Genomic DNA, 19,123 nt, shown 5'->3' on the forward strand with positions numbered 1-19,123 from the left:
CTCTCACCCACATCTGGCCCACCCTGTCTGGTACCTCTGACTCCCACTGACTTTTCCACCAGGTGTTGCCTAGCCCAGCTGTTGACTTAACTAACATCTGGAGCACCGTCCATCTGGCTCCCAGGAAAAGATCCACCCACACCCTCTCCCACATCACTCGGGGATTGAGACACAAGTCACCTGCCTGAGGCCTACATGGCTAGCATGACTGCCCTCTGGGAGTGGAAGGGAAGCTGCCAGTTTCGGTCTCTACTGATAAGGAGTGAGGGAGACATGGTCCGTCCCTGGAGAAGAGGCAACTCCCAGCCCACTTGTTTTTCAGTGCACAAAGCCCAGTCATGAAAGCCACTGACTTTATTGATCTAAAAAACTTTACAAGGACAGTGACTGTTCTGCCCAAAAAGGAGCCAAATGGTATCAAACGGACTGAAAGTGAGGGTGGGGGGTGAGGGACGGGGCCAGGAATCCATTCAGGAAAGCTGGTAACTGTCACCAGGGAACTGGCAAGGGAAAAAGGGCGGGGGAGGCATGCAAGAGCGAGAATCCAAAAAAGTTGAAATGGTTAGGGGAGAAAACTCCCAAAAGACCCTGGAGTACATCGGAGGTGAGTACGACAATAGCAATCTTTTCCTTCGTAGAGGGCAGGGGAGGAGTCCCTACTCGGCTGCAAACTCTGGATGAGGGCTGGGGATTGAGAGCTTCCCAGAGAGCATCACAAGAAGGCGTCACACCACTCTCGAAGGCATCCGAAGCAGTCCCGGGACTGCTTGGCGTTGGCGCCACACGTGTCCTTCAGCCATTCCCGGAAGAGGTCTTCATCTTTCTTTAGCACCAGAAACTGGCCAAGGACAACATAGGCCTGCAAAACAGGGAAAAAGGAAGGGGTGTGCTGCTCAGTGTTCAGTGAGGGATAAGAGCAAGGCGGCCATTCCTGTGCCATTCAGAGTACACAAGCCCAAGAAGCAGCGTGGGTTTTGCCCCCATCTCCTCTCCACCAGGTGCCCAGGCTCTGGCAGCCTCTTCAGATTATACCCCACTGTCCACCCCCTAGCAGATGGACTCACTTCCCTCCCACCCCCGCCTGCACCAGGTACAGGCGGCCACCCCACACCTTGTCAAAGCCCCTCTCCTCCAGCTTCTTGCCCAGGACTTCACCAATCCCAGCCAGGCTCCCCACTGGCTTCTCCCCCATGGGCTCTGCCACGAAGTCTCGGTGCTTTTGGGAGGTTGTCATCTTGATCAGGCTTAATCTAGGAATCCCAAAAGAAAGGCAGATTAGGGCTGAAGACCTGGAACTCCTAAGAGCCCACTAGCAATCTCACAGTAAGAGGCAGCCAAGCCAGGGATTCCGGTGGCTTGCTCTATCCCCCTCATCCTGAAAGGAGAAAACCGAGATCCAGGGAGACTCTTCCCTACTATTCTGAAAAGGAGTTTCTTCCTGCAGGACCTGGATTTTGATCTTGCCCCAGAAGAAAAACAATCTTGCCTAACAGGTGGCGCAAGCGGGGCAGTGGGAAGATTCCCAGAGTCAGTAGCCAGGGCTGCCCGGAAGCTGTCACTCCCTCTGTGACCTTGGCTGAGCCAAGAAGGTACTGACTGCCTGGAACAGCCACTTGGCGTGGAAAGCTAACCAGAGTCTCTACCTACAGGGCGAAGCGCACACCGAGCGCTGCGCACACCCGCTACGCGTCCACGGGGCACACGCCGCACCCCAGCTCCGCCCCCATCGCGCGCAGCCGCGGCCCGCCCCCTCCCGCGGCCCGGCTTCCACGCGCCGCACCCCGCCCCCTCCCCGCAGCGCGGCCAAACTCTCCCCCAGGGCCCGCCACAGCGCCTGCGGCCCCTCTCCTCCCCTTCTCCCCGCAATCCCTCTGGCCTCCAGCCAGGGCCCTGCTCCGCGGCTCGCGCTCACCGGCAGCTTCAGTTCCCGTAACGGTTCCTCCCGCCACCCTGCTGCTCCCGCGGATACGTCAAGCCACTAGAACTTTCTTCCATTTCCGCTTCCGGGTCGCCTCAGCCGCCTTTTAAAAAAAAAAAAAACCTTCCACGTTGGGCCCTTCTAGCCAGTTAGAGCTATAGAGTTGAGGCGCCACGGACCTCGACGGCGTCCTTAGTAGGCGCTCCTTTCCGGTTCTTCGCGGGAAGCCCTGTCTTCTGAGGTCTCGCTCCTCGAGCAGTTCTGAGGGAGAGAGGCCTACAGGGAGAGAACTTCCTTTCTGTGCTGCCCGGACCCGGAACTCAAGGACTTAGGCTTGACCGACCTGGCGTAGGGAAGAGTTAGAAGACGGACAAGGGAGGGGACGGGTGGCCGGGAGGCCTCTGAGACAGCGCCGGAAGACGGTTTTCGGAGGGATCCGACTCAGACTCACGTCGCACTCCTCGCAGTGGGACTGGTGGGAACTGGGAACGCTGGAGACCTGATTTCGAGGTGACGCTACCGTCGCGGCCGCCGGCAAGTTCCTTTACTGTGTTTTCTTGGCTCAGCCTTGAAGTGAGTCGTGGACGATCCTCTCTCAGCGTCCAGCCTGGACAGCGGGGTTGCTCCGGCAGCGTTCCTGGGAGCCCAGGGCCAGAGACTGAGTGTGGGTGTTTCTCTGAGGGTCTTTTCTCCGGGATAGACAGGGAGGAGGAAGGAGAACGGCAACTAGAGATGACAGTGTTTCCTTCGGAAACCATCAGTCTTAAGGGTGCTGGTCCTCGTCTTCTAAGTACGCAAGTCAGAAAAATGCAGATGTCGCAGACAAGCCTGCTCACCTCAACCTTTAATTAACTAGTTCCTGGCTTGGACCATCACGGTGGCCACCTAATTTGTCTCCGGCTGTAGTGTGTTGCCAGACTGAACTTCTCTGTTGTGTGACTGTGCCAGACTTGGGGTGTACAAGCGTGTTGAGAAAGATACGGTTTATTTCAAACTCCTTCCAGAGAGGTTGCCAGGATGATTTATCTGGAACTTTCCTATAGTTTTACATTACACCAGTACCTAAGATTGTAGAAGTTACTTTTTTTTTTTTTTTTTTTTTTTGAGACCGAGTCTCTCTCTGTTGCCCAGGCTGGAGTGCAGTGGCACGATCTCGGCTCACTCTAAGCTCCGCCTCCCGGGTTCACGCCATTCTCCTGCCTCAGCCTCCCAAGTAGCTGGCGCCCGCCACCACGCCCGGCTAAGTTTTTGTATTTTTAGTGGAGACGAGGTTTCACCGTGTTAGGATGGTCTGGATCTCTTGACCTCGTGATTCGCCCGCCTCGGCCTCCCAAAGTGCTGGGATTACAGGCGTGAGCCACAGCTCCCTGCCGGAGTTACTTTTACATGACATGCACTGTTGTCCCATTCTGTAACAGTGCTGAGTTAGCTGTTATTTTTCTGGGACCTAGAGAAGTTGAATAGTTAGGAAATAAATGAGGGTAGGATTTGAATCCAGGCAGTTAGACTTCAGAGCCCATGTTCTTAACCAAGACACCGTGTCACCCCTCAGTAAAAGGCCCCTCCCCATCTTCAGAACAGTCCTGGGTTCTGAGCCTGCCATCCAAGGAACTCAGGAGGAGGAGTTGACAGTCTCTTCGTTCCTAACCACCCTGGGACAACTTCAGCATGTCTCAGGCCACCAAGAGGAAGCATGTGGTGAAGGAGGTGCTGGGGGAGCACATCGTGCCCTCCGACCAGCAGCAGATTGTCAGGGTGAGTGGCTTTGGGCACAAGCTGCTCTGCTCCCCACCCCTCCAGCCCTGGAGGGCCCCTGGGGTGGTGGCAGGGTGCGCGTGGCTGAGAGAGTGTTTGACCGATGAGACTGATTCTTGGTCTCTCCTGAACCAGGTACTCAGGACCCCAGGGAACAATCTGCATGAGGTGGAGACAGCCCAAGGGCAGCGCTTCCTGGTGAGCATGCCCTCTAAATACCGCAAGAACATCTGGATCAAGAGAGGTGAGAGGATCACTCCTGTAATCCCAGCACTTTGAGGGGCTGAGGTGGGAGGATCGCTTGAGACTATCCTGGGCAGCATAATGAGATCTTGTCTCTACAAAAAGTAAAAAATTAGTTGGGCACGTGCCTGTGATCCCAGCTATTCGGGAGGCTGAGGCCTGAGAATCACTTGAGCCTGGGAGGTGGAGGCTGCAGTCAGCTATGATCATGCTATTGCATTCCAGCCTGGGCAACAGAGCAAGACCCTGTCTCAAAAAAAAAAGAAAAAAAGAGAGACAGGGAGGTGAGAGAGGCAGCCCTCTCTAGGAGATAGAACCACTTCCTATGGCTTTGGCTTTCCTTATTGCAGGCAGGCCTGACTTTGCCTTTTCTCTTCTTACCTACAGGAGACTTTCTCATTGTTGACCCCATTGAAGAGGGAGAAAAGGTGAAGGCTGAGATCTCGTTTGTGCTCTGCAAGGACCACGTGCGCTCCCTGCAGAAGGAGGGCTTTTGGTAGGTGGTCCCCTTGATCACTGACTCTCTGGCTTCTGAAGGCATTGCCTTCCTAGCTTGGGAATTAGGGGAGGGAAGGTCATGGCATCCCAGGCAGAGACAGCTGGAAACAGCTCTTTTGTGAGAAAGTGATTTGTCCTCCCTGACTTTGCTCATCTCTTGGCATAGGCCTGAGGCCTTCTCTGAAGTGGCTGAGAAACACAACAACAGGAACAGGTGAGAAACAAGCCTTGCGGTGGGACACATGGAAAATAAGGGGTTCATGCTTTGGTGCCTTGAGGGAAAAATAGAGCCTTTTTTCCTCCTTACATAGGGTATCTGTTGAGAGCTCCTACGTATGTGGTACATAGTTATGAATGTGGCTTGAAGGTCAGATTCTCTGGGTTAAAATCCTGGCTTTGCCACTTAAAGCTGAATGACTTTAAGCACGTCATTTAATTCCTTCCAACTCTATTTTCCTTATATATAAAATGGGAGCATTGTGAGGATTAAAGAAGTGGATGGCTTGTAAAATTGCTTAGTGCAGCATCTGGTGTGTGATGCGGGTTCATTAAGCATTAGTTGGTGGTCGTAGAATCATTATTCCTGACTGAAACAAATGGCTGTGGCACATGTTTGGGGACTGGGGTCAGTCTTTAGCCTGTTTCTCTAGCCAAGTTTCCCCACTGTTTGCTCTGCCTCTGTCCCTTGTTTTAGTCTTTAAAGGGTGCTGTAGGGCCCTGACTGCTGGGCCGGATGGTCCTCCTTTTTTTGGAACTCCTTGATTGTAGATCTGGTTTTCTCAGAAGGTGCTGGGCTAACTCTGCTCTTTTCCCTTCGTGCAGACAAACTCAACCAGAACTCCCAGCTGAGCCACAGTTATCAGGAGAGGAGTCCAGCTCAGAAGATGATTCTGACCTGTTTGTTAACACAAACCGCAGACAGTATCATGAGAGTGAGGAGGAGAGCGAAGAGGAGGAGGCCACCTGAGACTCCAGGACCCACTTTTCCACTTGCTCAGGGATGGGCCCCTGGCTCTTCTGGGCTTGGACATTCCCAGGGTGCTTTGCAGATCTTCATCCCTGGATGGGGACAAAGCAGGGCCCCTCTCTGAACTGATGTTTTGATTAGGAGAATTAAACCCCTGGTGGGTTGGTGACTTGTTCTGGTGTCTGAGTGGCTCTCTCGGGGGACGGAGGCTTGTGGTGAGGTGAAGAACTGCTCCCTGGTAAAGAGACCTTGTGACTGGGTGGGCTGAATGGGAAGGAAATGGGAAATGGCTGGAGTCTTTCCCCGGTTGTTTGTTCTTTCTTACTGGGCACTTAGAAAGTGCCAGGCCCTGCGCTGGGCCTCCTTGCATGTGTGTAACAGCTGGGAGCTTCCTGCTTCCTTGCCTGCTTGCAGTTCGTACCGATTCAAGCATTCAGGATGACAGTCCTAGGACCTAACACCCACCTGCCTCTAAGAGACGCTCAGGAGCCCATGGTGCCTCATGCTGTTCTCCCCGCCTTTCTAGTCACCCTGCGTACGGGAGTGCTCACCTCCAGCTACTGTGTCCATCCCCACATGCCATCCCGTCTCTCCCACCACTCTTCACCATCCATCAGCTCCAGAAGGTGGCTGGCAAATCTCTCTGTCCTTACCTTTGTTTTGAATGGTCCGGCCATCTGACTTTAATTGAAACCTGAGTATTCCCTGAGGACATTGATTGTCTTGTAACCTTTTAAATGGAGGCTGCTTTTCCACCCTGACCCTTCATCCTTCTAACCAGCCCTGACATTCTCATGATTAACCTTCTGTCTTCACTTCCCTCTTGCATAGCATCAGTTCCATGGTCCACCCGACACCCCCGTGTCCCTCCATTCTGTTCAGCTAGTAAAACCCTAACCCTGGGTAAACCCAGTCATTCAACTCGGCACAAACCCAAGTCACCGTCATTAGGTGAGAAAACAGCCAGCCTGGCCAGCCGTTGTACCTTAAGTTTATCGTTACAAACCTCAGATGGACACTAAGCACTGCCCAGTGGATCTACTCTGGGATGTCTGTTTCAAAACTTCTGTCTTATCTATCAATTCCCCCTTCTTGTGGTAGTTACCACAACCCATGCCTCATTAAGAAATAGCAGCTATCAGAGGGAACACCTGCCTCCCCGTTACCAACTCTGCAGATGTGCTCACATACCTTCCCGTTGTAAGCCAGTGGGACTTAAACCTTACCTCTTGTGCTTCGAAGCCCTTTTTTTTTTTTTTTTTTTTGAGACAGATTCTACCTGTGTTGCTTAGGCTGGCGTGCAGTGGTGTAGTCTCTGCTCACTGTAACCTTCACCTACCGGGTTCAAGTAATTCTCCTGCCTCAGCCTCCCAAGTTGCTTGGACTACAGGCGTGCACCACCACACCTGGCTAACTTTTTCTATTTTTAGGAGAGATGGGGTTTTGCCATGTTGCCCAGGCTGGTCTCGAACTCCTGACCTTAAGTGAACCTCCTGCTTCAGCCTCCCAAACTGCTGGGATTACAGGTGTGTGCCACCATGCCTGGCTAATTTTTGTATTTTCAGTAGAGACAAGGTTTTGCCATGTTGGCCAGGCTGGTCTCGAACTCCTGACCTCAAGTGGTCTACCCACCTCGGCCTCCTAGAGTGCTGAAATTACAGGTGTGAGCCACTGTGCCCGACCTCTTTTGCTTTCTTAAAGACTTTGGTCGGGTATATGTGTTGGGTTTTGTTCTGTTTGGGTTTGGGTGTTTGATTCTTTTGTTTTTTTGTTTTGTGTTTTTGGCCGTCCTGTCTACTGGATATGATGTGTTAGTGCCAAGCGTGCTGTAGACTCTCCCATTTCAGAAACCGGCGTGAAAACCTGTACTGATTCCCACGTCTTCCAGCTATCACTTCATTTATCTGTTTCTCATTTGCTTCCTCTTATAGTGTGGCTTTAAACATATATACATCTGTATATATGTATGTATGAATATACATGTATAAAATATATAGATGTATATACCAAAAATAGACGATATGGGTTAAAGATATGTATGTGTGTGTATCTATAATTCATCTGAAGTTGTTTTTTCTGAGAGGTAGCAAACTTCTCCTAAAGGGAAAGTCACTTGTCCCTATACTATTTCTTGGACAGTTCATTCTTTGCTCACTGGAAATATCATTTTTTTTTTTTTTTTTTGAGACGGAGTCTCGCTCTGTCACCCAGGCTGGAGTACAGTGGCACAATCTCGGCTCACTGCAAGCTCTGCCTCCCAGGTTCACGCCATTCTCCTGCCTCAGCCGCCCAAGTAGCTGGGACTACAGGCGCCCACCACCACGCCTGGCTAATTTTTTGTATTTTTTTAGTAGAGACAGAGTTTCACTGTGTTAACCAGGATGGTCTCGATCTCCTGACTTCGTGATCCGCCCGCCTCGGCCTCCCAAAGTGCTGGGATAACAGGCGTGAATCAGCATGCCCGTCCCTGTTTTTTATTTTATTTTTAAATAAATATTGTAGAAAAATTAACAGTTTTTCATCTTCCTATCCAGAAATGAGATATGTTCTTTGGGAAGGTGGTGTGGTCTTCAAATGGGCTTTTACTTCCAATCTGATTTAGTCTTAGGAGTTTTATGAAAGTCCTAGTTACTGGTAGTGAAGGATCTGTAGAAATCACCTTTGCCCATCCCTGGCATCCACCTGTGTGTCCATCTTTGTGTTGCCCACCTTGTCGAATGCGCAGTTCTTCAGTTGATCTTGTGGCTTTCTAGATAGCCAAATTGTATCCCACTAATGGCAGTTTCATCTCCTCCTTTACACTCATGTCTATTTCTTGTGACTCTCGGAGGCCAGGACCTCCAGTGTGATGTTGCATGGCACCCTTGATTGCCCCTTTCTCAGTGGGAATGGTTTTCACGTTGCGTCCTGAGGTAGGACGCTTGCTCTGGGCTTCCAGTAGATGATCTTCATTAGGCTGAAGATGTTTTCTTCTGTTCTAGCTTATTGGGTTTTTTCTTTTTTCCCCCTTCCCTTTTGTTTAACAGTGATGAATGTTGACATCTATGGAGAAAATCAAAAGATTTTATTGTGTGATTGTACTGAGTTACAGTAATAGGTTTCCTAATGTTGAACACACCTTGCATTCTGATATAAACCTTGCTTAGTTTTTTTTTTTTTTTTTTTGAGACGGAGTCTGGCTCTGTCGTCCGGGCTGGAGTGCAGTGGCCAGATCTCAGATCACTGCAAGCTCCGCCTCCCGGATTTACGCCATTCTCCTGCCTCAGCCTCCCGAGTAGCTGGGACTACAGGCGCCCGCCACCTCGCCCGGCTAGTTTTTTTTTTTGTATTTTTTAGTAGAGACGGGGTTTCACCGTGTTAGCCAGGATGGTCTCGATCTCCTGACCTCGTGATCCGCCCGTCTCGGCCTCCCAAAGTGCTGGGATTACAGGCTTGAGCCACCGTGCCCGGCCTTTTTTTTTTTTTTTTTTTTTTTGAGACGGAGTCTGGCTCTGTCGCCCAGGCTGGAGTGCAGTGGCCAGATCTCAGCTCACTGCAAGCTCCGCCTCCCGGGTTTACGCCATTCTCCTGCCTCAGCCTCCCGAGTAGCTGGGACTACAGGCGCTCGCCACCTCGCCCGGCTAGTTTTTTGTATTTTTTAGTAGAGACGGGGTTTCACCGGGTTAGCCAGGATGGTCTCGATCTCCTGACCTCGTGATCCGCCCGTCTCGGCCTCCCAAAGTGCTGGGATTACAGGCTTGAGCCACCGCGCCCAGCCAACCTTGCTTAGTTTTCTAGTATATTACTTATTTACTTACGAGTTTTGTCTCTGTCCCTGTGCCAGTCCCCTCCCTTGTTTTAAAAAATGACCTTCCTGTTCTATTTCGATATTAGCTTTATGCTAGCCTTGCAAATGGGTTTGGAGACGTCTTTTTCTTCAGGCTTGAATTGTTTATAGACCAGGTATTTGTTTATCATTTTGTAGAACTTGTTTACAAAAACATCTGTGCTGGATACTTTTTTCAGGGATTGATCTTTGCCTTTTAGTTTATTCAGTTGTGTTCTGTCTACAGTTTTCTATCCTTGAGTCAATTTTGATAATTCATATCATTCTAGGATCATATTTCATATATATTTAAACTTTTTGGGCAAAAGGTCTTGCATAATATTTGTATTATTTGGAACTTTCTTTTTTTGTTTGTTGTTGTTTTGTTTTTGAGGCAAAGTATCGCCATGTTGTCCAGGCTGGAGTGCAGTGGTGTAGTATTGGCTCACTGCAACCTCCATGTTCTGGGTTCAAGTGATTCTCCTGTCTCCGCCTCCCGAGTAGCTGGGATTACAGGCGCCCACCACCATGCCCGGCTAATTTTTGTATTTTTAGTAGAGATGGGGTTTCGCCATGTTGACCAGGCTGGTCTCGAACTCCTGACCTCAGGTGATTGGCCCCCCCTTGGCCTCCCAAAGTGCTGGGATTACAGGTGTGAGGCACCATGCCTGGCCTATATGGAACTTTCTTGTAAATGACAAAATTGAACTCAAATTAGAAGTAAACAAGGCTTGTTGACCTGAGGTCTCTGAGTGGCACGCTTCGGACAGGGTAAGCCAATGCCAGCAGTACGATTCCTCAGGCTCTCTCATTTATCTCTGTCATCTCTGCTCCCAGCTGATCAATGTCTTTCCCTCCTACAGACGTTTTCTGTAGGAAGCTTGAGTGTATACACAGAGCCCCTTCTTGAGGATCCCTGTATTTCAGTGAAGAGCAGTGGGTCTTCCTCAGGTCACTTGTTGTGCTGAAGCAGTCACTGCAGCCAGGGCTGGGGGTAGGAGGGTGTGGAGGACTGGGGTGGGGCAGGATGAGCCACAAGTAATTCTTATATGTTTCCCATGGAATAGAGAGGTTCTCTTACCAGAAAAAGTGGGGCAAGGGGTGAGGGCAGGTGAAATCAAGAAACACATGTTTATATTGTGTATTTTATTTGGCTAGCTGTGCAAGAGGTCTTCCTTACTGGCCTTTGCCTTCGTTTCTTTGGGTTTATTTGCTCATTTTGGATTCTTGAGATGTGGGCTTAGCTAATTGAATTTCAATTTGTTTTCTAATATATTCAGGGCTATACGTTTTCCTCTAAATAGTCCTTTGTTGCCCACTTTGTGTGTGTGTTTTTTTTTTGGCCTTGTATCTGTAAGCTTGGTCTTATGTTTTTCTTCAGCTCTCTCAGTGATACTGTGATCTACCTAGTAACATCTTTCTTTTCCCCCTAAAACCTTTTTGTTTCCACTTCATCTCTTACCAGCCATTCAGCTTCTATGGGCTGTAACTAAGGGTCCTGATGGAGGTAGGGTCCTTGTATTCTGCACAATACTTTCCTGTGTCATTCTCTGAAGCTGAATTCCACCTCTGTTCTCCCAACTGAATGGTGGGATCCAACCATGTATGAATAGATCTCCCAGAGTGAGCTGAGATCTGACGTTAAGAGCCCCTTGTCCTGATGTCATGGCCAGTCCCTGTGACTGGCTGCCTAATAGTACTTACTGGTTTCTCTTGCAGTTATGCTTGAGACTTTGTGGCCCTTCAGACTCTGCACCTCTGTCACTTCAGGACTAACCTCTACAGCCAGGTCGTTTCCACCACGGCTTCCCCGTGTGGCCCAGTGCACTTTCCTCCCTTGCCACCCAGCCACCCCTGTGTGTGTGCCAAGGAGCACAGATGGCAATCTGAGCTCACTACATGGTTTTCCTCCTCTAATCTGTAAATGTGGTGGAATATCATAAATTTCTCACGTTAAAATATCCTTGCATTCCTGGAAGAAGATAGTCATGATGGATTTGTTATTATACTGCCAGATTTGGTTCTCTGGTATTTTGGCATCCAGTTGTGTAGGTGAAATGGTTTAAACTTTTCCTTTTCTGTAGTGCCCCCACCCTTTGTTTTGTATCAAGGTTATACCAGCTTCATAAAATAAGTTGAAAAGTGTTTTCCCTTTATTTTAATTACAAGAGTTTGTATAAGATTGGAATTTTGCATTTCTAAAATTTTTGGTAAAGCTTGCTGTAAAACCAACCATGCCCTGGTGTTTTTTTTTTTAGGTGGGTGGGTAGGTAGGTTGGAACTAAATTGTCAGTGGTGATAGATTACTCAGGTGTTCTGTTCTTCAGTCATATTTTCAAGGAAAAAATGTTTATATTATTTATTTATTTGTTTTTGAGACAGGATCTTGCTCTGTCACCCAGGCTGGAGTGAAATGGTACCATCTCTGCTCACTGCAACCTCCGCCTCCCAGGTTCAAGTGATTCTCATGCCTCAGCCTCCCGAATAGCTGGGATTACAGGTGTGTGCCACCATGCCCAGCTCATTTTTGTATTTTTAGTAGAGACAGGGTTTCACCATGTTGGCCAGGCTGGTCTCAAACTCCTGATTTCAGGTGATCTGTCCACCTCAGCCTCCCAAATTGCTGGTGTTACAGGCATGAGCCACCGCACTCAGCCCCCATATTTTCTCATGTTTGCTATGGCTTCAAATTTACTAGTACAGAGTTATTTGTATGATTGCCTTATGTTTGTAATCTTGGCTGTATCCAAAGTTATGTCCCCCTTTTTATATGTAATATTGTTTATTTGTGCTTTCTCTCTGTTATAGCTGGTCAATCTTGGCAGAAGGTCATTATTAGTCTTTCCTAAGCACCAGCTTTTTGTTGTCATTCTTTGTCATTGGTATTTCATTAACTGCTGCTCTTACCGTATTTCCCACTTATACTCCCTTTGTTTTTTGTTTGTTTTTGTTTTTCTCTCATAACCAATGGGAAACAAACCAATCCCTCTGGGTTTATCCTGTAGTTCTTTTTCTTTTTCTTTTCTTTTCTTTTGTTTCTGAGATGGAGTCTTGCTCTGTCACCCAGGCTGGAGTTCAGTGGTGTGATCTCAGCTCACTGCAACTCCTGCTTCCCAGGTTCAAGGAATTCTCCTACCTCAGCTTCCCGAGTAGCTGGGATTACAGGAGTCCGCCACTACACCGGCTAATTTTTGTATTTTTAGTAGAGACAGGGTTTCACCATGTTGGCCAGCTGGTCTCGAACTCCGACCTCAGGTGATCTGCCCACCTCGGCCTCCCAAAGTGCTGAGATTACAGGCGTGAGCCACCATGCCCAACCCCTGTAGTTCTTTTTTTATCCCTTTCGGTTACTTTTCAGCTTTACCTCCCCCCACCCCAAACTATTTTAGAGAATTTTCAAACCTAAAGGAAAAGGTGAAAGAATTGTGAAATAAGTCTTGTTTGCCTTTCAGCAGGGTCACCAGTCGAACATTTTGCCGTGTTCTATTTCTCTACACATGGCACACATGCATACAGTTTTTACTTTTTTTTTTTTTTTTGTGATGGAGTTTTGCTCTAGTTGCCCAGGCTGGAGTACAGTGGTGCAATCTCAGCTCACTGCAAACTCTGCCTCCTGGGTTCAAGTGATTCTGCTTCCTCAGCCTCCTGATTAGCTGGGATTACAGGCGCCCGCCACCATGCCTGGCTAATTTTTTGTATTTTTAGTAGAAACAGGGTTTTACTGTGTTGGCCAAGCTGGTCTCAAACTCCTGACCTCATGATCTGCTGGCTTCAGCCTCCCAAAGTGCTAGGATTACAGGCATGAGCCACTGCGCCCGGCCAATTTTTGTATTTTTAGTAGAGACAGGGTATCTCACCTGTGGCTAGGCTGATCTCAAACTCCTGAATTCAGGTAATCCACCCGCCTTGGCTTCCCAAAGTGCTGGAATTACAGGCATGAGCCACTGCACCTGGCCTCCTTTCTTTTTAAGGCTGAATAATTCATACAGACCACATTTTGTTTATCCATTTATCCACTGATAGATGTTGGGGTGGCCTCCACCTTTTGGCTGTTGGGAATAATGCTGCTGTGAACATGGGTGTACGAATCTCTCTGAGACCCTACCTTCAGTTCATGTGGGTATAGATCCAGAAGTGGCATTGCTGGCTCATATAGTAATTCTATTTTTAATTTTTTCAGGAATCACCATTCTGTTTTCCATGACAATTGCACCGCTTTACATTCCCACCAACAGCGCACGAGGGTTCCAATTCCTCCCATCCAAGGGTTCCAGTTCCTCCCTATCCAAGGGTTCCAGTTCCTCCCCATCCGAGGGTTCCAGTTCCTCCCCATCCGAGGGTTCCAGTTCCTCCCCATCCGAGGGTTCCAGTTCCTCCCCATCTGAGGGTTCCAGTTCCTCCCCATCCGAGGGTTCCAGTTCCTCCCCATCCTTGCCAACACTTGCTGTTTTCTGTTTTTTGTTTTCACAATAGCCATTCTGATGTGTATGGAGTATCTAGTATTTTACTTATAGCTTAGTTTTGAATATTTTCTAATTTCGATTATGGTTCCTGTTTTGGTCTATAAATTATTTACTTTTTTTTTTTTTGAGAGTCTTGCTCTTGTTGCCCAGCTGGAGTGCAATGGTGCGATCTTGGCTCACTGTAACCTCTGCCTCATGGATTCAAGCCATTCTTCTGCCTCAGCCTCCTGAGTAGCTGGGATTACAGGCGCCCACCACCATGCCTGGCTAATTTTTTTATTTAGTAGAGACGGGGTTTCGAGACCAGGCTGGTCTCGAACTCCTGACCTCAGGTGATCCACCCGCCTTGGCCTACCAAAGTGTTGGGATTACAGGCATGAGCCACTGAGTCTGGCCTATATTTAAACATTTTGGTTGGGCGTGGTGGCACATGCCTGTAATCCCAGCTACTTGAGAGGCTGAAGGGAAAGGATTGCTTAAGCCCTTGAGGAGTTTAAAGCCAGCCTGGGTGACATAGTGAGACTCCATTTCTATAAAAAATTAAAAGTCAAGAATAATTAAATATTTAGTTGGTTATTTTTAATAATGTGAGCAGCTTCAAACCCACCACCACAAAATAAAAGCTAGGACTTTAACAATAACCCAAGCAACATACTCTGCCTCCCATCCTACCCTGACCATCCCATTCTCTGCTGTCCCACCCAAGGCAACCATCGTCCGAGTTCCATGTGCACTTGTTTTCTTTTTACATGGTTTGCTTTATTTTTCCTTATTTTACTTATTTGTTTATTTATTTACTTTTTGAGATGGAGTCCTGCTCTTGTCACCCAGGCTGGAGTGCAATTGTGTGATCTTGGCTCACTACAACCTCCACCTACTGGATTCAAGCTATTCTCCTGCCTCAGCCTTCCAAGTAGCTGGGATTACAGGTGCGCACCACTACACTTGACTAATTTTTTTGTATTTTTAGTAGAGACAGGATTTCACCATGTTGGTCAGGCTGGTCTCAAACTCCTGCCCTCAGGTGATCCACCCGCCTTGGCCTCCCACAGTGCTGGGAGGACAGGTGTGAGCTGCCGTGCCCGGCCTGGTGCTTCATCTTCAGTGGTTGCCCAGCTGTCCCCCAGGAAAGTGACTTGGGTCACAGAACCCTGGATTTTGTCTTCATTCAAGGCCCAACCATCTCTACTGACCTGTGTCTGAGAAGCATGCAGAGAAGTTTGGGTGGTTTCCTCAGTGGGAGCCGCTCTCAGAAAATCATTGATAAAGCAAGAAGTCAGGACACCATGGACACCACCAGCGGTTCATGCTGTGCATGTGTTTGATCCACTGGCGACATTTGCAAGAGAATCCAAAAGTCCCTGTGGGAGGTGTGGAGGCATGCCGCATGCCTCACTTGGTGACACTGAAGAATGAAGAATTAGCAGTAGAGGCTGGGCGCGGTGGCTCACGCCTGTAATCCCAGCACTTTGGGAGGCCAAGGCAGGTGGATCACCTGAGGTCAGGAGTTCGAGACCAGCCTGCCCAACTGGTAAAACCCTGTCTCTACTAAAAAAATACAAAAATTAGCCAGGTGTGGTGGTGCACACCTGTAATCCCAGCTACTCAGGAGGCTGAGATTGGAGAATCACTTGAACCCAGGAAGGGAGGCAGAGGTTGCAGTGAACCGAGATGGCACCACTGCACTCCAGACTGGGCAAGAGCAAGAATCCATCAAAAAAACAAAAAAAAAAAATATTAGCAGTGCCCAGGGCTGTACACCAGGTGCCAGTACTGGCAGCAATTCTTTCAGTTATTGTGATAGCTTCTCATGACGATAAAATACTCACTTTGTTATTTAACCCTTGCTAATCCACAAAAAGTTGCCAAGTACCAGAATCCTTTGTTACTAACCAGACCAGGCTGTTCATTCTTGAACAGCATTGGGGCATCACTTTGTTTTAATAACTCTTGTATGAGAAGAGCACTGTCTTTTCCTCCTGGTAGCAATGTGGCTCCAACTACTGGCTGATGTAAGAAGGTACAGGCAGTTGCTGGCTGTGTATTCAACTGACATTTAGAGAAGCCACCAGCAGAGGTCACCCTAAGCACGTAAAACCAGCAAGTCAGCAACCTTGCCTCGGGCTACAGAACCCTAAAACATCGAACCTAGTAACACAGTCTCCTAAAGGAACTGCATTCTTGGTCCAATCAAAAGGTCCACATGCCCCAACAGCAGTTAGGACGCTGGTAGACCACTGCGAACACAAGCTCCATGCCCGCAAAGATGGATTCACTCACCAGGCATGGTCAGAAGTGGCCTTCCTCCCCAGCAGCATTTATAAGCTGGAGTACAGTGCTTGGAGGGTGGTGGGGAACTGCCCTGGTTTGTTTTGTTTTTGGGGGGATTGTCACTCTTGTTGCCCAGGCTGGAGTGCAGTGGCGCGATGGCTCACCGCAACCTCCGCCTACTGGATTCAAGCGATTCTCCTGCCTCAGCCTCCCGAGTAGCTGGGATTACAGGCACGTGCCACCACGCCTGGCTAATTTTGTATTTTTAGTAGAGATAGGGTTTCTCCATGTTAGTCACGCTGGTCTTGAACTCCCAACGTCAGGTGATCTGCCTGCCTCGGCCTCCCAAAGTGCTGGGATTACAGGCGTGAGCCACCACGCCTGGCTGCCCTGGTTCTTTCAGTTAGAAAGCACCCAAATTGAGGTGCAGGAGGACTCACATGGCGGTATCGGTATCTGGACAAGGATGAGGTACCCCTGTAGTTATTGTCTGAGGATTCAGGGAGCCTGGGACCTGGTAGGTTGGCAGCAAGGAGGGGCTGGTGAGACCTAAGAACTGTGGCCTCTGAAGGGGTCCTCTCCCCAGCGCCCCTCAGCACATGTATTCAGCTCCCCTTCTAGTGACTGCTGAAGCTTTCAGGCCTTTGGGGGTTTTGCCTCCCTGCATTCTTCTCTGAAGGCTCCAAGTGCCTTCTTTCATGTGGGTCCCCCAGCCACCTCATGTCTGCCATAATTTAGCTTTCGGGAATGGAGGTCTGTCTTACTGATCCTACTCATGATCTGTGGCCACACCCTTCCTTCCTCCTGCCCTCCCTTCCTTCCTTGCTTCGCGATCTCGGCTCACTGCAATCTCCAGCTCCTGGGTTCAAGAGATTCTCCTCCTCCAGCCTCCTGAGTAGCTGGGATTACAGGCACCCGCCACCACGCCTAGCTAATTTTTTGTATTTTTAGTAGAGACGGGGTTTCACCATGTTGGTCAGGCTGGTCTTGAACCCTTGACCTCAGGTGATCCACCCGCCTCAGCCTCCCAAAGTGCTGGGATTACAGGCACCAGCCACTGCACCCAGCCCACACATTCCTTTTGTGGGGGCGGGGCCGCAGAGAGACCTGTCCATCTTTCCTCCTGCTTCTTGCTTCTCCCTTTCATTTTGTCCAGGGTTGACAAATCAGTCGTTTCTGAGGACCCCTCCTCCCTGCCTCCTCCCCCAGGTGGAGTGTGCATTGGCACAGAAGGGCTGTGTTGCTTCTCTCACTCCCCTTGAACAGGTGCCTGGGGAGGGAAAGGTCTGGGACCCGAGGCAGAGCAGGTGGCATGCTGTGTCTGTTGGGCAGTGGTGAGAACACTGGCAAGGCTCGCTAAGGCCAGGAGGTACGGGGCTCAGGGACTCAGAGAATCAACATGCAATGACAGCATTGGTGTGTCTGGGGCTCAGGGAGAGGGAAGTGGGACCCAGCCTGGCCTGAGTGGAGACCCTGAGTAGGGCCAACTCCGTCTTCCCAGTGTGTTTGGGCTTTGGAGACATGCCCAAGGCAGGACAGCACTGATTCTCACCATAGCCGTGGGGGCCAGGATGGCTGTCTCCTCCCTACACCACAGTGAAGACATTCAGACCAACAGAATATAGGAGTTTATCACCAACAGACAGAAGGGAACAAACTTCAGAAACAATGAAAAGATTTGACTATCAGTATTTTATTAATATCACAAAATATGTTAAGAGCGCTTACCATCTTTCTATCTGATCTGGAGTAGTTTAAATAGCATTTGAATGGTGTGTTATCTAAAGGTAAAGCCTTTAGATAATAAACTTTTTTTTTTTTGGTATGGAGTCTCACTCTGTCACCCAGGCTGAAGTGCAATGGCACAATCTCAGTTCACTGTAGCCTTTGCCTCCCAGACCCCAAGTGATTCTCCTGCCTCAGCCTCCTGAGTAACTGGGATTACAGGCACCTGCCACCATGCCCGGCTAATTTTTGTATTTTTAGTACAGACAGGGTTTCGCCGTGTTGGCCAGGCTGGTCTCGAACTGCTGACCTCAGGTGATCTGCCCACTTTTGCCTCCAAAAGTGCTGGGATTAAAGGTGTGAGCCACCGTGCCAGTCAATAAACTTTTGAAGTTTTAAAAACATCTAGGCTTGGTGCCTTTTTTGATGTGTCAAAAAATAACCACAACAAAGATTTACATTGTTTTTAGCTTTGGAAAATGGATAGCTCTTTATTAGAAGGCACCGTAGTGGGAAGACGGCAAGTTACAGGCCTAAGAAATGAAGAACTTTAGAGAAGAGAGGAAGGAGAAGGCAAAACCAGTGAGCTAGTTCCTTATGCCATATGTGAGTCACCATAGGAAGAGTTTATGAACTTTCACTCATTCTAATGTTGGCCTTTTTTTTTTCCCCGAGATGGAGTCTTGCTCTGTCGCCCAGGCTGGAGTGCAGTGGCGCAATCTCGGCTCACTGTAAGCTCCGCCTCCCGGGTTCACAGCATTCTCCTGCTTCAGCCTCCCGAGCAGCTGGGACGACAGGCGCCCACCACCACACCTGAATAATTTTTTGTAGTTTTAGTAGAGATGGAGTTTCACCGTGTTAACCAGGATGGTCTTGATCTGCTGACCTCATGATCCGCCCACCTCGGCCTCCCAAAGTGCTGGGATTACAGGTATGAGCCACTGCGCCCAGCCATGCTGGCCATTTTTTATATTTATGTCATTATGTAAAATGATGCTTGATGTTTTTTTTGAGACAGAGCCTCACTCAGTCGCCCAGGCTGGAGTACGATGGCACCATCTCGGCTCACTGCAATCTCTGCCTCCCAGGTTAAAGTGATTCTTGTGCCTTAGCCTCCTGAGTAGCTGGGACTACAGGTGTGTGCCACCAAGCCCGGCTAATTTTTGTATTTTTAGTATAGACGGGGTTTCACCATGTTGGCCAGCCTGGTCTCGAACTCCTGACCTCAAGTGATCTGCCCACCATGGCCTCCCAAAGTGGTGGTATTACAGGCGTGAGCCACTGCACCCAGCCAATGCTTGTTATATCTTAACATGAACTCAACATCAATTTTTTTTCCTGAATACTGTTATGTATACAAGAAAGTGTAGGCCGGGCACGGTGGCTCAAGCCTGTAATCCCAGCACTTTGGGAGGCCGAGACGGGCGGATCACTAGGTCAGGAGATCGAGACCATCCTGGCGAACACGGTGAAACCCC

General features: G+C 49.1%; 2 protein-coding genes and 2 long non-coding RNA genes across 14 annotated transcripts; 2 read left to right on the forward strand and 2 right to left on the reverse strand.

Annotated features, from left to right (window-relative positions):
• Positions 1 to 339: 339 nt before the first annotated feature.
• BANF1 (barrier to autointegration nuclear assembly factor 1) lies at positions 340 to 2,001 on the reverse strand. 5 transcript variants are annotated; one of them, XM_077960991.1, is made up of 3 exons: positions 1,970 to 1,999; positions 1,112 to 1,250; positions 340 to 859 (listed from the first exon to the last, which is right to left on the reverse strand). In XM_077960991.1, exons 1-3 carry the CDS (start codon positions 1,993 to 1,995, stop codon positions 713 to 715), a joined length of 312 nt encoding a protein of 103 aa, XP_077817117.1. In that variant the 5' UTR covers positions 1,996 to 1,999; the 3' UTR covers positions 340 to 712.
• A 328-nt stretch (positions 2,002 to 2,329) lies between these two features.
• Positions 2,330 to 5,555, forward strand: EIF1AD (eukaryotic translation initiation factor 1A domain containing). Of its 7 annotated transcripts, none has more exons than XM_015113651.3 (6): positions 2,330 to 2,582; positions 3,471 to 3,673; positions 3,809 to 3,917; positions 4,304 to 4,412; positions 4,581 to 4,628; positions 5,237 to 5,555. In XM_015113651.3, exons 2-6 carry the CDS (start codon positions 3,587 to 3,589, stop codon positions 5,379 to 5,381), a joined length of 498 nt encoding a protein of 165 aa, XP_014969137.1. In that variant the 5' UTR covers positions 2,330 to 2,582; positions 3,471 to 3,586; the 3' UTR covers positions 5,382 to 5,555.
• Positions 5,556 to 6,772: 1,217 nt separating this feature from the next.
• Positions 6,773 to 18,677, forward strand: LOC144334136 (uncharacterized). Its single transcript, XR_013403588.1, has 4 exons — positions 6,773 to 6,907; positions 11,569 to 11,686; positions 14,456 to 15,048; positions 18,577 to 18,677. It is a non-coding gene; the product is annotated as an uncharacterized LOC144334136 (long non-coding RNA).
• Positions 14,431 to 18,727, reverse strand: LOC144334139 (uncharacterized). The gene is made up of 2 exons (XR_013403591.1): positions 16,310 to 18,727; positions 14,431 to 15,116 (listed from the first exon to the last, which is right to left on the reverse strand). It is a non-coding gene; the product is annotated as an uncharacterized LOC144334139 (long non-coding RNA).
• Between the last annotated feature and the right edge of the window lie 396 nt (positions 18,728 to 19,123).

Source organism: Macaca mulatta, chromosome 14 (genome assembly GCF_049350105.2).
Source record: "Macaca mulatta isolate MMU2019108-1 chromosome 14, T2T-MMU8v2.0, whole genome shotgun sequence".
NCBI lineage: Eukaryota > Metazoa > Chordata > Mammalia > Primates > Cercopithecidae > Macaca > Macaca mulatta.